The following is a 16646-nucleotide window of genomic DNA, read 5'->3' on the forward strand; positions in this document are numbered from 1 at the left end:
ACTCATGGAGATTATACACAACTGAATATCTGTGTCAGCAATGATGCTGAATTCTATAATTGGAAAAAGGGATAATTTTGCAGTGTATCTTTCAAGAATTGGTTTCCAAGTCATGTTGGTCTCAGAAAATCTTAAATACCCAGCCCCAAATCAGCGGGATGACAACATAGCCACTAACAGGAACAAAGAAATTGTAAAGCAAGACCACAATCTCCACTGCTATACAAATCTATTGCATACTTTATATATAATGATGTGAAGTGTTAATTCTGAGATTTTGCTGCAGTACATCCACCAACTCATCTCAGACACTCATCACAAAAGGCTCACACTTTAATCGTTTAAAGCATCAGCTGCAAGCATTTTCACTCCAAACGTCTCACAAAAACGCTTTCAGAAATGAAAAAGCTTATAGAGAAAACGAATCCAAATAATTTCCACTCCATCCTCTTTCCTACTATATGCTCATCACTTTAGTCCTCATTGATTTGAGTACAGTAAGTGGAAAATAAATCAAACATGTAAAATTAAAAGGGATGCTTTGCAGAGTAACACACAAACCAGAAAACAAGTCCTACCTCACTTTCCCTACACACTTCAACATGGAGAAAGCTATGGTGTATGGGTGTGCAGTTACCTTTTAAAAATGCAGCTTCTTATAATTGCAAATAATATCTTTCAACTCTTAACAACTGATCACCAAGAGCACTTAGAAAATGCTCAGAATTTGACTCACAAAAACACTTTTCCCCCCCCAAGTGGTCGATATAACAGCGGCAAAAAGGACTCGGCGAGGAGGGGCTTAGTTTTCTCTCTTAACCACGTCTTATAAATAAATGTTCAGCCTGAGACATTCCCATCAGGCATTTCATAGCTAACCGCTCAAGTCATTGAGCCCCACAGCAGCACATTCCCTGAACTTGGAGTACACAGACATCCCTCGTCGAGACAAGACTCATCCTGAAATTCACCCTTACCATAGTGGAAGATTCACTTTTATACTTTCAATACTGCCATTTGTCCTTCAAGCCCCAATCAGGAACTGCCAAAACAGTGTCACAGCTGCACCAGGGCTACTAAACAGAACTAAAGCAAACCCCAACCAAAAAGAGGTTAACATTTTCAAATCATGTCAGACAAAAACTTGGGAGGAAAAGCCATTTTTTGTCAGTATTAAATATTTTGGACCATTTGGTTTCCATTCATCATACATTTTTTACATGACAAAGGGCAGCTAGCCAAACAGTGTTTAAACAAACAAAAAAAAGTTTAAGATGATTTGGGTCCATCTGAACCTGATCTGAATTGATTAACTCGATCTCTACTTTTTTTTCCACTTAACTTCCTACTGCCCTCTAGTGGTGATTAATCTGGCCAGACTTTAAACAACATTGTCTTACAATAAAACTATTGACTGAAAGCAATATATCAAAAATGCATGATAAATTTGTATAATATATACAAATGCATTGCATCTGTAAGAATAGTTTAAAAATAATAATTTTATCATTTGAACTGTATTGAACTGCACCCCCCTGACAGACTTATACCCAACACATGCACACATGTGTGGTTCTGAAATGAATTATTCATTTAGTTGTTTTAGATATGGCTATGAAGTATATTTAGTGGTGCCGGTTAAACGCCTGTGTTAAAGTAACAAAAACTGGCCTGCCAGTTTCAGCGATTCCTGATTGGTGCTTAAACTATAAACATTTAAACTGGAGGTCCCTCAGCCCTAGTCTGCGGCCAAGAAACCATAACTACAAGTGCAGGAGCGCACAGGCTTAGAGCTCCACACAGAGGAATGGCATCAATCACATGCTCATTTCTTCTGCAGTGTGTCCAAGTAGCCGATGAACCTCCGCAGGTTAATTCTGATGTTGTCCAGAACACAAAGCTGATCAGGGCCGTACTTCCCTCGTCCTTCCTTCCGGATCTGTTGCGCGCACATCCATACACACACACACACACACACACACACACACACACACACACACACACACACACAAATATTCAACCTGATTATGATTCTGTAGAAATTAATCTGTGCATCATTCCCCATGATTTGATTTAATTGGTCTGGTATGTTTAAGCAGCAATTAAAAAAAAAAATTAACGTATGACTGGAAAAAATGTGATTACTCAAAAGTGGAACTCAAGTTTTTCTATGTTACCTATTCCTAAGAATAACCTAAGAATTTTACTTTAATTAAGACGTTCTTTTACGAAATATTTCTGTAATGAGCATTTTTAAAGGATTAGGTATCTGCTATTTTAAGCCTTGGGATTGTTTTAGTTTATTTCCTGGTTTTCCTTTTATCCTATTCCAAATTTGCAGTGTTGCATTTTTTAATGCAATATTTTTATAATTTTTGATGCAGTTGAAATGAAATAGCCATGTTGAGGCATCACAATGCATAAATGTATCTAAACACATCTAGGTGCAAGTGTGCCTCCCTGCTGGTACCTTGGCTTTGAACACAGGTTGTAGTGCTTTGAGAGCTGAGAACAGGCTGATGTTCTGCGCAGCTCTCTCTGCCTCCTCTCCATCAGCAAACACATCAAAGAGAGCATCCAGTGCCTCTCCACAAACCACCAGGTTGGAGTCCTTAGATGCCACATTCAATAATGCATTCCCTATCAGCTGAAAGAGGAAAAATAATGAATATAATGTATGGCCAGAGCATGTATTTTTGAATTCAACATATAGAAAGAACATGCATGGATCTACATATGGGGTCATCCCTAAACCCTTGGCGTTTTTCCTTTACAGTCTTACAATCGCCAAGTTTGAACTATTTTGACAAGTACTTTGTTCTGTTTCTACGACAGAATTAGACTACTGTATGTAATCTGTTACAAACACATTCACCCATGAAAATAACCTAATATGACAATTTGAATCAAGCAGTAGTAACTTCTAACTACTTTGTTATCTGTGATGTTATTACCTGCAATGTGTCAACAGAGCCTTTTTCTTTGGCCAGCGTGCTTCCTGTGATGCCCAGAATGGCCAGAGCGTTCACTCTTACACTGACCAGATCACACTGTGTAGCTGCCTCACACATACTCATCAGCTGCTGAGGGCTCATACACTGTAGTGTTAAAATATATATAAGTTAAAATATATACAAACCTCAATTCCAAAAAAGATACAATGAATGCAAATAAAAAGGTAAATAATGATTAATAAATCTACTTTAACCTTTATGTACAATCCATACACAAGATACTTTGTTTAACCATATCAACTTTTTTTAAACTAAAGCCTGTGGTACAATTTAAGAGTAGGCATATTGTTAAATGTTCAAAAACATCTTAGAGGTGATTCAATGATACTTGGGTATAAGGGAGTACCTAGGTAAGGCCTAGTCCTATGAATGAGGATGAGCAGAAGCTCGCCACTTTATCAAAAACTACGTCAATGAATAATCCAGTAGTTTATGACCACAATTCCTCAACAAGCATAAAGGGCAAAGCCAAAAAACTACAACTGAATGCCCATGACCTTCAATCCCCCAGATGGCACTGCATTAAAAACCAGCATGCTTCTGTGACGTATATCACCACAGACTCACTAAGCATTGTTCATTGCTGCATCCACAAGTTAAAACTGTACTATGCACAGTGGAAGCCAAATGTAAAGTTCAAAAGCCCCCTGCTATGTCATGGTATGGAGGTGTTTTAGTGCCCATGGCACCAGTAACTTCCACATATGTGAAGGCACCAGTAACAATGAAAGAGACTGTTTGCTGCAACATGCTGTCTTCTAGATGATGCCAAGCCAAATAAGTGCAAAATATTTTTTTTTGCATTGTGTAAATAAACAAACTTGTGTCCCCAGTCTCCAAACTATTAGTGGCGCTAAAAGGAAAGAATGCATCTCAGTGGCAAACACACTATTCCAACTTTTTTGGAACGTTTTGTAGGTAACTATTAAAACCCTAATATGTCAATATTACATATATTTAAATATTGAAATATCTACAGAGGAAGTGCGTGCTCTAACCTGAGGGATGTTTTTGGAAGCCAGTATTTGTAGCAGAGAGCGTATGGCACTGGTCACTGCCTCCAAAAACTCCTCATCCTTCATGACGTCTGAAACATCAAATCACATGCTCAAAAAACCTAAATAAAAATGACATTTATTCATACTAATACACTCCGAGTGTATGAAAGAGTGAGGCATGGCCTGTTGGTACTTTCTCGACCCTGCCATGGCATTGATGACTGTTCTAACCTTCTGAGCCAAAGACCAGAGAGGAGAGATGCTGAGCGACGACCTGAAGTCCCTCAGCCCCACCCAGGCACTCCGGATCCATCACAGACAGGATGTTATGGAGACACGTTAATGCCCGGCACTGCACCCGCTGCATTCTAGGAACATAATGGTATGGTTTTGTCCTTTTTCAAGATTTTAAGACCTGAGGGGGCAATGTGTATATCAACTGTGAGGTAAACAATTATGTTACTTTTTGATGAGGCATCTCCACGCTGGGTCTTTGTTGCATATCTCAAGTGCAACACGGCTGGGAAAATCTGCCTTCTTCAGGACCTGAAGAAAGAAAGAAAAAGAGAGAGAGACCTTTAATTGAACATTTTGTTTAGTACAGCTCAGGTCCAGACATCAAATATCTGTACAGATTTTTCACCACCACAGCACGGATTAATTAAGACCCTGCATACCATTTATAATTTTATAAAACTGGAAAACTCACTCTGGTCATAGCTAGTTTGTTAAAAACCCAGATCGTGACCTTTCTTTCAAAGTACAAATAAAAGAAAAAGAAGGAAAAAAAAAGTAAAATTAAAGTCACTCTCCCACAGCTTAGTGTGGTTTCTCCCTGTAGCTCAGAAAACCAACAAACCAGCATGAACTCAAGCTTTTCTCAAAGTCCCTGAAGAACAACTTAAACAGTGGTTGAAGTCTTGAAACCAAAACACGAAACCACTGTAGTATGGGTTCTCTGGAACTTTAGAAAATATCCATTACTTGAAATGGGATCCTGCACTGCTATAAACAAAAGCACTAAGTGAAACATTACTCTCCACTGAAGATTTTAGTGAAATTAATATTGGGGGGGAAAAAATGTCTGGGCAATTTTCCCTAAAGAAAACTATATGGAGCAATACATGATGGGTTGTAGAGAGAACAGCACAAAGGTCAACAATTAAGCACCTGAAACATTTTATTTTTCTTTAATAAAACTTAAAGATTTACCTGAACGGAGAGAGAGAGAGAAAGAGCAAGAGAGAGAATAATATTATCATATTAAGATGGCCCAAGCAGGCCTGACAGTAGGGCCATATAACAATACAAGGTACTGTATTGTAGCAAACTGTAGCAAGCATTTCATACTGTATCACATCATAGTAGCATAAGTAGCAGTAGTTTGTTGTTCCTGAGTTATACTGGTGATCACATTAGCTTGTGGCTAGAGCATGGCAAAGACTGACAAACTACAAAGCACACCATTTCTTTAATGTATTGCACTTTTATAAAGCTGATGTTCTGACAAACTAAAAATTAAACATTAAGAAATTAAGGCACATTTTCAGCTACTCCTTATTTTAGCTTTATTGAATTGAGACACTGCTGTGTTCATCCAAATTCTGAATTTTACACCCCTCGTTTAGTAGCTTCCAACTGAAGAAATTAAGTTTTTTCAACTAATTAAGTTTTATTTGTTGCAACAAAAATACAATGGTGAAAGCAAACAACTGTGAAAAACAAATGGCAGTCAGCTGAAATAAATGTGATCAGGAGCTCTAATAACTGAGATCAGGTGATAATGTAGTAAGTGTGATGTTTACATTTACGGCATTTGGCAGACGCTCTTATCCAGAGCGACTTACAGTTTGATCATTTTACACAGGTAGGCGAAGGCGGTGTTAGGAGTCTTGCCCAAGGACTCTTATTGGTGTAGTGTAGGGAGCTTACCCAGATGGGGATTGAACCCCAGTCTACAGCGTAGAAGGCAGAAGTGTTACCCACTACACTAACCAGTGTAACACTTTACAGACCCAAACCATGGACACATGTAAATATCTGGTTTAGCAGGGCTGGAAAAGAATCAGGGAAGAGTATTAGTAACAGGCAAGTGCGTGTGTGAGCGTACCTGTTGGGGTATGCTGTGATTGAGTAGCGTTGTGTGTAGCTCAGCAGAAAGGCAGAGAGGTGAGAGCATACTGTTGTTCCCATCAGGGCAGTCAGCAAACATCTCACTCTCATCACTGCTCGACATCTCCTCCCATTCATCATCAGAGGGGTCTACATTGACATGAACACAAAATCAATCCTCTTCAATTCATCACTTCAGTATTCGCTTCTCATCATATAATTTAGATGCATCCCCATCCTCCCTTTCATACACCAACACCAGCTACAGCTACTACTATGCAACAGCTACTATCATGACTGATCTACTGGTATGAATATAAACCTTGTTGGTAAAGCACTGGAATTAAGTGCTTTGTTTTTTGCACAGAAACAGAACAGAAAGCCATCAACACTTTAACAGTTACTACTAAGCTGATATTCATCACCTGCTTTTATGTTATCACAGCAAGCAAGACCAAACATCTTTACGCAATACTTGTTCCCAACAGCACCCTACTAAGACAATAGTATTTACACTAGGTAATCAACCTTTAACAAATATTCACATGTTTATACATCATTATTTAGGATGAACATCCCAAAAACGCTGGAAGACAGATGAGCCAGACTGGATTTTTGCTTACTAAGATGGCGGAGATGAGACAGTTTAGCTCAAGAAGTAAACCTTTGTTTAATTATGTGTTTTCATATTCAGTTTAATTAGTTTACTGAATGGAAGGCCAAGTTCATATTCCACTGCTAACTTAGTGGTCCAAGATAAATTCTATTACAAGTGATTTAACTTTGATAGGTGAACATCGCTTTCAGGATGAGAACATGGCAAGTTGTTGCAAGATTTCACAATAAATTCATCCAAATTGGCAGCAGATTATATATTTTATGGATCAGCAAAAACAATTAGTTAGCCTGCTATTTCTGTCTTTGGTCCTTCGCTCCATGGCAGCTAACTGTGTGACTAAGAACACACTCTGCTTCTTAACCTGAATGTTGTTCAACAGTCAAAATGAGAGACAAAGAAATGAAGATGTATTTGGATATTTCACTTGTTTGAACATTGCCATTTTAATGTCCCCTCTGCAGCGTCACACAGACAAGCCTGATAGACAAACACGCAAACATGCACATACCGTCTGAACAGCACATGTTGACAATGATCTCCAGTGATGTTTGCTGCGCTGTCAGCAGTGCTATGGCCTCCCTCAACTCCAGTCTGTTCCTCTGGGGTCACAGACACAGACAGACACACACATACACACACAGGGAGAGAAAGTAAAAGGATCAGTAACATTAGCTGAGGGGCTCAGTGGTGTCCGAGAACCACATGAACACAGCATTCAAGCACACGAAATTCAAGTCAGGTCGTCAGTTCATGTCTAGGTCTAGTAGATGCGCTTGTTGAAATAAACCCCAGGACTTTGGACCTAGCTTTTTAAGTCACAGCGCTTGGTTATTGCAGAAATATGTAATTGCATGCAACACATGAGGGGAAAAAAAAAAGTAATGTTGTTGTCAGTTGTCAGGGGTTGTCACGCGAAAAACAAAACGGGCATTGAAAGGTAGCCAGTAACCCTAGTTATTATTACATTAGCATTATACATCATGCTGACTGGTGGCATCTAGCTTTCTTCTTTAGTATTCTGCTCACAAAAGCAGTGGCATATACATGTTCCAATTCTGATATACATATATAAGGCTGTATTTGGACAACTGTAAAAGACTCATCAGTATCATACTGTATCCCCACCAGTAGGGCTGAACAAAAACACATTACAAACACATTACAAAATACGTAGTATTTACAAACTAAATACTATGATCACAATATGACTTGACAGTACTTCATAACACACTGATGAACCCCTGATGTGATTAAAGGCTGGCCTGCATTATGTTGGACAAAATTTGTTACAGTCGTCGAAATACGTGAATAACTTGGTTCATCAAAAAACCCTCAGAATCTTGTCTGAATTATTACAAAATTATATATGGCATTATAAATGGTTATAAAATTCTAAATTAATAAATCATTCAATATACATTATTTTAAAATTAAATTGTGTTTTGCTGCATGTAACACTATGATTACAGCATTGCACAGGACACAGATGCCACAATACATAACAAATGATACACTATTAGTCCAAAAATTTCTACTTAACACCTCATCCAAATTTTTCTGAAACCAAGTGTTTTAATAGGAAGTTTGTCCTGCATTTGACACTACATATTATTAAATTGCTGTGAGGATCTGACTGCATTCAGCTACAGCAGCATTAGTGATGTCAGCTGGTGATGTTTTTTTTTTGGATCAAAAATCCAATCTAACACATCTCAAAGATACTGAATGGAGCTTCATCACTAAAGAGAATGCAGTTCCACCGCTCTAGAAACCAATGCTAAGGGGCTTTATTTTCCTCTTGGTGAGAGCTGGCATCAGACATGGTGACGTTAGGCTCATAAAGTTGCTAAATTAACTAATTCAGAAGAGATGTCTTCATACTTCTGGAGATATAGGACTCAGGGACACATGACTATCCTGGGGGTAAAAGTTACAGCATAAGGTTTAGAGGGTAAAACAAGTATCTTGTTCTCCGCTGGCTTATAGATGTCATTGTGAATTAGGAGCAAAATAAGAGTGGCCTGGCCCGAGGTGAGAGAGAGGTTATCGCTCTGATGGAGATACAGGGAACAGGGGCTACATGAGGATAAAGAAAGAGCACAGCGAGAGAAATAAGGGCTGTGACTGGCCTTTTTTCACTTCACACATTAAACATGTACATAGGGCTGGACGATATGACAAAAATGTATATCACGATATATTTCTTAATTTCGGTCGATACGATATAATTCCGATATCGATATGAACTACATAAAACCACAGAAAACTGCCAAGAACATCCACAACGAATGTCTGTACCTACAAACTTCTGAAAAATAAATTTGCCAAGTCTATGAACCCTCCTCCCATGTAAGCTTTTAGAAATACAAATGGTACAAATGAAACAGTGTTCACCTTTTATTTGTATTCAGCCGAACAAGAAACATGACATTGCCTTCAAATAAACATAAACTTCTTGGCTTTGTCAATATTAATATCTTCAAACTACAACGTGGGCTGATTATCTTATTCTTATGTACATATAATGAAACAAAAGTGCTTCATCCAAGATAAGGAATATGAAAAGCGCTCAGAGTTTCTGCAGAATACAGAAAAATGAGCGGGCAACAATAAAAACACATGTACGGTTCGGAGGTTCGGCTTGACCACAGGTAAGCTGTGGTCGCAAAATACGACGCCGACTTCAGCTGCTCCGCCACCCTTTCCCTAACTTCACCATAAAGCTTGGGTATAGCTGTGCGTGAAAAATACCGGCGGCCAGGGAGTTCGTATCTGGGGTCGATGACTGAAATCATTTTCCTGAAGCCTACATTTTCCACTGTAGTAAACGGCATCATGTCCTTAGCCAAGAAGTTTGTTACAGCTTTAGTGATGTCTTTATGACGCTTGGCCTGTTTGTCATATGGCATGAACGCAGCTATCCATGTTTGCTGCGTGGGGTTCCCTTTGCTTAACACACCTGCTGGTGCTGGTGAGGGTGCTGGTGATGTCTCAGGGACAGGTTGGCTTAAACTTTTATGGTGCTTCATCTTCACACTCTCAGAATATTCTGTTGAGTGGAACTGCTTCAGATGGAACATATTTGATGTGTTCCCGCTGCTAGTCGGCACCACTCTACGGCACATTTTGCAGCACACTGAAACCTGAAGTTTATCAGATCTTCGATAGCCGAACCACTTCCACACCACTGAATTTGTCTTTCCTCTCTTATCAACTATTTCGTCTGCTTTATTATCACTCGTGGAAGCTCGTTCAGTCACATTTGTATTGCGGTCAGCGGTACTCATTTTACAGCTAGACCGTGCCGCGTTGGAGCCGAACCGAACCTAGCCTAGCCTGCTATTGCTGAGCAGTGGCTGCGTGCCTGTGGTGTATGTCATCAATCACTGTGCGTTGCTTTTTTAGTTCGGCTTGAATGTAATGAACTGGTGGCAGCGCCCTGTAATGAACGCCAGCGCAGATGTTGTAAATAATATTTATCGAAATATTGGAAATGTGCCTAAAAATCATATCACTGTTATTGAAATATTTTCTATCGCGATATATATTGATATTGAGTTATTGTCCAGCCCTACATGTACATACAGATGAGTACCTTAGAGGTGCAATGATCCCACAATCACTCAGAGAAGACAATGATGACATCATGGCTACAGTATGGCATTTGGGTTTTAAAAGTCAGTCATAGTTAAATCCACATGCAGTTATTATCCATATTGTACAGCTTTATAATAACCTGCAAATCTCCTGTTTATAATTCAAACTGGACAATTATCTTGTAAATTTTAATCCACTATTTTTTTTAATCAAGTAATTGTGATAGCCCTATACACAAAATTAATATCCAGAATTGTCTAGTATTTCATATTCTCAAACCTATCAAATTATTGCACATAATTAGAGGACACAATCATTTAACAACATTTATTTTTTTCTAATACCTGAATATTATGTAAAATATTTAATAATACCTCTTGGTGTCTAGGTTACACTTCCAAAAATCTAATAGTGGACATTGTTATTAAAGGTAACAATATTATGATAAGGGATTCCAAACTGATGACTGGTAGCGTAAGAAATTTAATAATAAAAAATTTTTTTCCAAACTTACAGGCATAAAGTCTGAGATATCTTTATCTATCTTTGCCTTTTTTCCATTCCTCTTTCCTCCATTCATCTTCACTTCTACATCTCCCTCCTCCATCTCCTCCTCTTCCTCCATAGCACCCCCTGCTGGCTGCTTGTCTTTACATGCTGAAGCTGGCTCTGTTGTGCTGTTAGATAGCCGGGTTGCCTGGGCCTGCCACAGCTCAGGAAGCATCGCTCCAGCATCTAGACTGAGGCAGTGGGCTAGAGTGGTTACCACTGCCATCAGGGCATCAGCCTGACGTGTGGAGGAGAAACAGCCCTTCAGGTTCCACACTGATCCTGGGCGAACAGAGGGAAAGCCATCAGTTACATCAGCAGGACACATCAGCCTTTTGCTCTTGTGGTTCTTTAGTTCACTAACCTGCCTGTGAAGTGCACGGCTGCATGACAACATGGTGGTGGCCCATTCTGACCAATTGAACTTTTGACAAACTCACAGAAGCTGACATTTATTGCTGCCTTTTTGCCACAAGATTAATTTCCTGTACATAACTATTTTTATGTAAACGGTAGATAGTTACAAAAAGAATAATGTTTGCCTTAAATCTGCATTCTGAATTGACTCAATCTAGACTGGACATATGATTTTTTTTTTCCAGATTTGTTTTGATGTTAACAAATGTCAAAAAAAAAAATTTAATGGCTTTTCTTTCTGCAAAAAAAGATCGCATACACAATAATTCTTCATCCAATTTAAAGGGGAATTCAAATAATTTTTCAGATTTTCTGCATATTTCAATTGCCAAGATTCAGAGTGCTTTGATATGCAATGGTTTCACTAAAGATAAACTTACTGACTTCAATTTCTTTACAGTGGTAATGACAGCAGCTAGGGGTGTACAATGCAGATAGAGCCATTTTATTTACTAAGAAAAATGTCCAGTGAACGTACAAATCTTCAAAGATATATAGGTTTTGCTGCTAATGGTAAAATAGGGGTCTTTTATTCATGTAGTATTTTGATATACAAAGCCCTGCATATACACCTCTACCACAACTGGCTGTTGAAAGTATTGTAGTAATTAGGCAACACATTTGTAACCATTTAATGTAATGTCTGTGAGGTAGCTTCGCATATCTGGTTCCTATCAATTCTTGACTGGTAGTCTTCACATTTCATACCAAACCTGAATTATTTTGTTTACATATTAAAGATGTTATATAGAAACTTGGAAAATCTGTAAAATCTTTTATTTAAAAAATTATATTTATAATATATCTCTACTCTTTCAATTCAATCTCTCTAGTTTTATGCTACGAGCAAGAAATAATTAAAACATTTAAGAAGTGTTTCAAGGCATTTCATGAAGGATTCAAACAGGTTTGAGATGTATGAAACACTTTTTCATATAAAAACAAATTCAATAAGGAGAACAGAACTATTTTATCAGCTGTACCTGCAGCTAATATGCGCAGGAGGGCATGTTCCATGCTGGACTGAGTGGAGAGCAGCACGTTTTCCAGAGCAGCCAAAACGGCTTCACTTACAGTTCCAGTCAGCTCTGGGTTCTCCTCGGTCACTGTGTGCAGGCAGTGGGCTGCACATACATATATACAGAAAAAGCATTTAGTCACTCACAGCAAACATACATGCATACATACAATAAGGCCGTCACAGTGGACTAACAGGTCTCATCTATTTTTGGAAATGCAGTTCACTGATGCTTTAGTGATTAAGGGACTGTAAAAATGTATAACATTCAAGTGATATTTTTAAGGCATTTAGCCACAAGAAGGCATAAAATCAATTATAGTATGCTTACAGAAATCACTCTCTTGGCTACAAATGATTTTTTAATACTTTACCAGTTATGTGATTTTGCCTTATTTTTGTTAAATGCACGTGAAATATATTTTGCACTGTCGAGATGGTCCTTAACAACTAAAGCATTTGTAATCTGACTTTTGGATCAATTACATTCAGTGAAATTTACAGACAAAAACGGTTAGAAAATGCTTGTTTGTGGTTAGTTTACTGTCTACTCAGGAGTGAGAGAATATAGGTTTGATCATAAATTAAACATCCAGAACAAACTATGAGAAATTAAGGAGAAGTAGTTGCATATCCAGCAAATGTCCAACAAATCCAGATTTACTGCCCAACTTTTTTCAGGCAAAAGAAGTGGCAACATTTAAGCACATCTGAAAAAAATATTTTGGGCTTCATTGCTTTATGCTTTTATTCATTTTGCAGAAGTGTTGTTCAAAGGCAAGAGAATACTCAAGGCTATGCGTCATCACACTCCCTTCTCTTGTTCTAATGCTTAAACTGGTCACTCATAGTATGCATGTATGTGTATCGGTCACCTGCTGATAAAGCGAGCTGAATGTTGTGTGGATGTCTCTCGAGGCATGGCAGCAGAGCATCCAGAAGTCCGGCTCTGTTAAACACTGACACTGCTGCACTGCTGCTCTCACTACACACACACACAAACATCAATTAAATAACAATCTGAATATACACATTTCAACATCTTACACAATACTTGAACACTAGATCCAGTGATGCTAAACAGCAGACAGCCTTGAAGGGAGCATTTGAGGGCTGCATGCTGGCCTGCACCTTCACAGTTGGTAATGTCAGTATTGTGAAAAGCCCTGTCCAGAACCAAACTGATCAAGATTTGGTGAAAACATACTAAAAACTGTTCCAGAAAATCCAGGATGTTGTTATTATGCAAACCCTGTTGGCATCTAGCATTGGCAACATGTGAATTTGAAAGTAAAATAAGGGTGCGTACCAGAGGTTCCACAGTAAGTTCACAGCTTCATTTGCCACATCGTCCACGGTGTGCTTCTCTTCCTTTTTCACTGGGCTGGAATTCACCTGGAACCCTAAAGAACACTGCCGGAATACAAAGCCATCTATTATTAATTATTTAAACACCACTTTAACTAATCACATATACTCGTTAAAAAGGAGGTTCACTGAGGCCAGTGGTGTGAAGAGTCAGTCTTTATTAAATCTGGGCTAGTTTTCAGAAACTATCATGTACAATCAAACTCAATATAAGTAACTGATTAGGGTGAGGAAGAACAGATCCTCTGTGCAATCACTGTACTGGAAAATACAGCACAAAGGAACATCTCTCACTACCAGTATAGAGTACATCAAAATACAGTTATCTGCACTTTTTATTATAGGACGCCATGCATTACTGCTGTGCACATATACATTGAAAAAGTATGTTTTTTTTTTCAATACAAAGTGTGTTCTGAGAAGACTTAAAAAATAATGAGCTCTTGTACTTCAGAAAACCTCCATTTTGCACCATTTTTCAAACAGACAGCCTACGCCATCTTCCAAATATTTTTATTCTCAATAATGTGACATTATTGAAGCTACTAGATGTGGGTGATAGGCAAATATACACATCAACATATTACTTCAAGATGTTTTCACAATACTCAAAATAGATCACATTATTTTTCATTCATATGATGGAAAAAGTTGGAACAGACAACAAGCACCAGTCATACCAAATAAGTGAAATTGTTTATAACAAACATCAGAAAAAAGTACATTGTTGACTACACTGTTTTTAACCATATCTAATAAAACCTGACTAATTGTGCTATGTAGTGTGATAATATATTTATATGAATAGTTTATAAAGATGTAATCAAGTAATTGTTAAGTGCTCTTTCTGTACTGATGATATCCATAAAATACTTATAAAAGCTTATAGTGAAAATCTATCATATTACACAATAAAATCTCCAGATACTGCCAACTTTCAACCACAACTTAACTACCTTTAAGAAATCTTGATATAAATCAAATAAACTGGTTGTTATAAACTTTTTCAACTGCTCCACAAATAGCTTTAAGCGGTGATCTGATAATCACACCACAGCACATAGTGACTCTCTCTTGTGACAATAGATGCTCTCACCTCCTTCAGTAGGGCAGTCAGAGGGGTCAGGACATCCTGACGCACCATGTCTTCACAGACATTTGGACCTCCACATGCACTCAGGTTTCTGTGAAACACAGACATTATTCTTTAGGCAACCATCCATTACATTTTGGTGGTCCCTGGCTTTCTTTCGAAACTACATAACTTTGATAGAACTTCACTGTAATAGCCAAACAATTCAAAGCAACAACTGAATAATAAACTTAAGCCAGAAATCAGTACAGACTTAGCATAGTCTTTCTCAGTGACAATATTTTGCCATAAAGTATTATTAATCTCTGAAGTGTTTTCATCGTCATGTTTATGACCTGACATCTCTAGCTGTTGTATGCATTTACATGGTTTACCTGAGCGCCCCCGTAGCAGTCTCTCTGACCGCAAGGCTGCTGTCCAGCAGCAGTGGGCCCAACCTCCTCACTGCATCCCTCTGCAGGAAACCTGGGATGTTCTGGCTCTGTTGCACAACACGTGAGATGCTCGCACATGCATACTCACGTATGTCTGCACACGGACTCTGCAACTGAAAAAACGGCAACAATCAGTCAAAAAAGACAGTAAGTCAGTTAGGCAGTGTCAGTAACACAGACAGACAGACAGACACCTACGTCTAAAGTAGATGGAAGTTCACTCTCATTCTATTGGTGGTGAACTGAACTAAAGCTTACCAATCAACCACAACATTAAAACGACCTCCTTGTTTCTTGCTTGTCTACTTGTTCAGCAAAACTTACCATACAGGCGCACCTTGTAGTTGTACAATTACAGCCTGTAGTTCATGTGTGCTGAGAATGATTCATACCCAAATAAGACCTGCTCTGTGAGGGTCCTATGGGGGTCCTGACCATTGAAGAACAGGGTGAATGGGGGTTAACAAATGCTGGAGCCTATCCCAGCAGTCACCGGGCGGAATACACCCTGGACAAGTCTACACTATGAACAAACCTAACTAAATGAAGCAAAACTAACTAAACCTAGCTAGTTAAATGTCTCATCTGGCCGTACCAGACCGTAAATAACTAAATGTCTAATAATGTCATGACAAAAAATAACGCTAGAAAGCGAACACACGGACAGGCATGACCCGAGTCAAACTCAGGAGTCTCGCAACCTCAGACTCTGACACCTTAAAAAAGCACAGCTCAGCGTATCTTAGGCGCATTTTCATTGCGTGGTTTTAAGAGAATACGTGGTGAAAGGCAGCAGAAGACGACAGTAGCGCCGCTCCTGTTACTGAAGAGAACCCGGTTAGTTAGCATTAGCGCTTAGCCCTGCCGGTTAACGTTACCTTTTCCAATAAATCCACAGCAGGAGATTCCTCCGCCTCTGCCTCCTCCTCCACAGCGTCCTTAACGGCACCTACGGAGAGCCCGGCCGGCGTGAACTGTGGCCGTTTGAATCTGGTATTCTTGGTCTTTCCCATCGTGCTCTGTTTCAAAGCGTTCAGAGCGAAACGTGATTCAGACGAATTGCTTTCACTGCCATGTGGACGTTGGCAGCCTTACCAAAACCATAGCAACGCGCCGCAAAGCAACAAGAACTGTCGCACGTAGTCGCAAAGCAAAATTCCCCAAGGCAAAAGCATAATTGCTCAACGCCAGAGGGCGCCCGCGAGCGAGTCCTCAATGAATGGCGTTTAAATGGCTTTAAAACGAAAACTTAAAATAGTTTTTTAAAATCAGTCCAGGACCTTCTTAAGGATGTATTTCACTACAAAACAATGAAAACCTATACGTTTCCCTTTTTCGCAGCAAACAAGTTTTGTGCAGTACGCTAATTGGTTAGCACTACTGCTACTGTACCATATGGCTGAGTACTGATTGGCCAGCATTATCGC

The 16646-nt window shown here is 38.9% G+C and overlaps 1 protein-coding gene across 1 annotated transcript; it reads right to left on the reverse strand.

The window, feature by feature from the left end:
• Positions 1–315: 315 nt before the first annotated feature.
• Positions 316–16319, reverse strand: heatr3 (HEAT repeat containing 3). Its single transcript, XM_017693239.2, has 15 exons — positions 16098–16319; positions 15160–15332; positions 14789–14876; positions 13634–13737; positions 13200–13309; positions 12290–12430; positions 10855–11171; positions 7252–7342; positions 6123–6274; positions 4476–4558; positions 4244–4380; positions 4013–4101; positions 2955–3098; positions 2471–2647; positions 316–1939 (listed from the first exon to the last, which is right to left on the reverse strand). Exons 1-15 carry the CDS (start codon positions 16230–16232, stop codon positions 1826–1828), a joined length of 2055 nt encoding a protein of 684 aa, XP_017548728.1. The 5' UTR covers positions 16233–16319; the 3' UTR covers positions 316–1825.
• Positions 16320–16646: the final 327 nt, after the last annotated feature.

This window comes from Pygocentrus nattereri, chromosome 25, assembly GCF_015220715.1.
Source record: "Pygocentrus nattereri isolate fPygNat1 chromosome 25, fPygNat1.pri, whole genome shotgun sequence".
Lineage (NCBI taxonomy): Eukaryota > Metazoa > Chordata > Actinopteri > Characiformes > Serrasalmidae > Pygocentrus > Pygocentrus nattereri.

What these genes read in the sequence shown, in the direction of transcription:
- heatr3 (XM_017693239.2), bottom strand. Translation starts at nt 16,232, where the DNA reads ATGGGAAAGACCAAGAATACCAGATTCAAACGGCCACAGTTCACGCCG. An exon ending in TCAGCTCGCTTTATCAGCAG is followed by an intron (nt 12,431 to 13,199) that starts GTGACCGATACA and finishes ATGTATGTGCAG; the next exon opens with CCCACTGCCTGCACACAGTG. An exon ending in ATATCTCAGACTTTATGCCT is followed by an intron (nt 7,343 to 10,854) that starts GTAAGTTTGGAA and finishes CTGTGACCCCAG; the next exon opens with AGGAACAGACTGGAGTTGAG.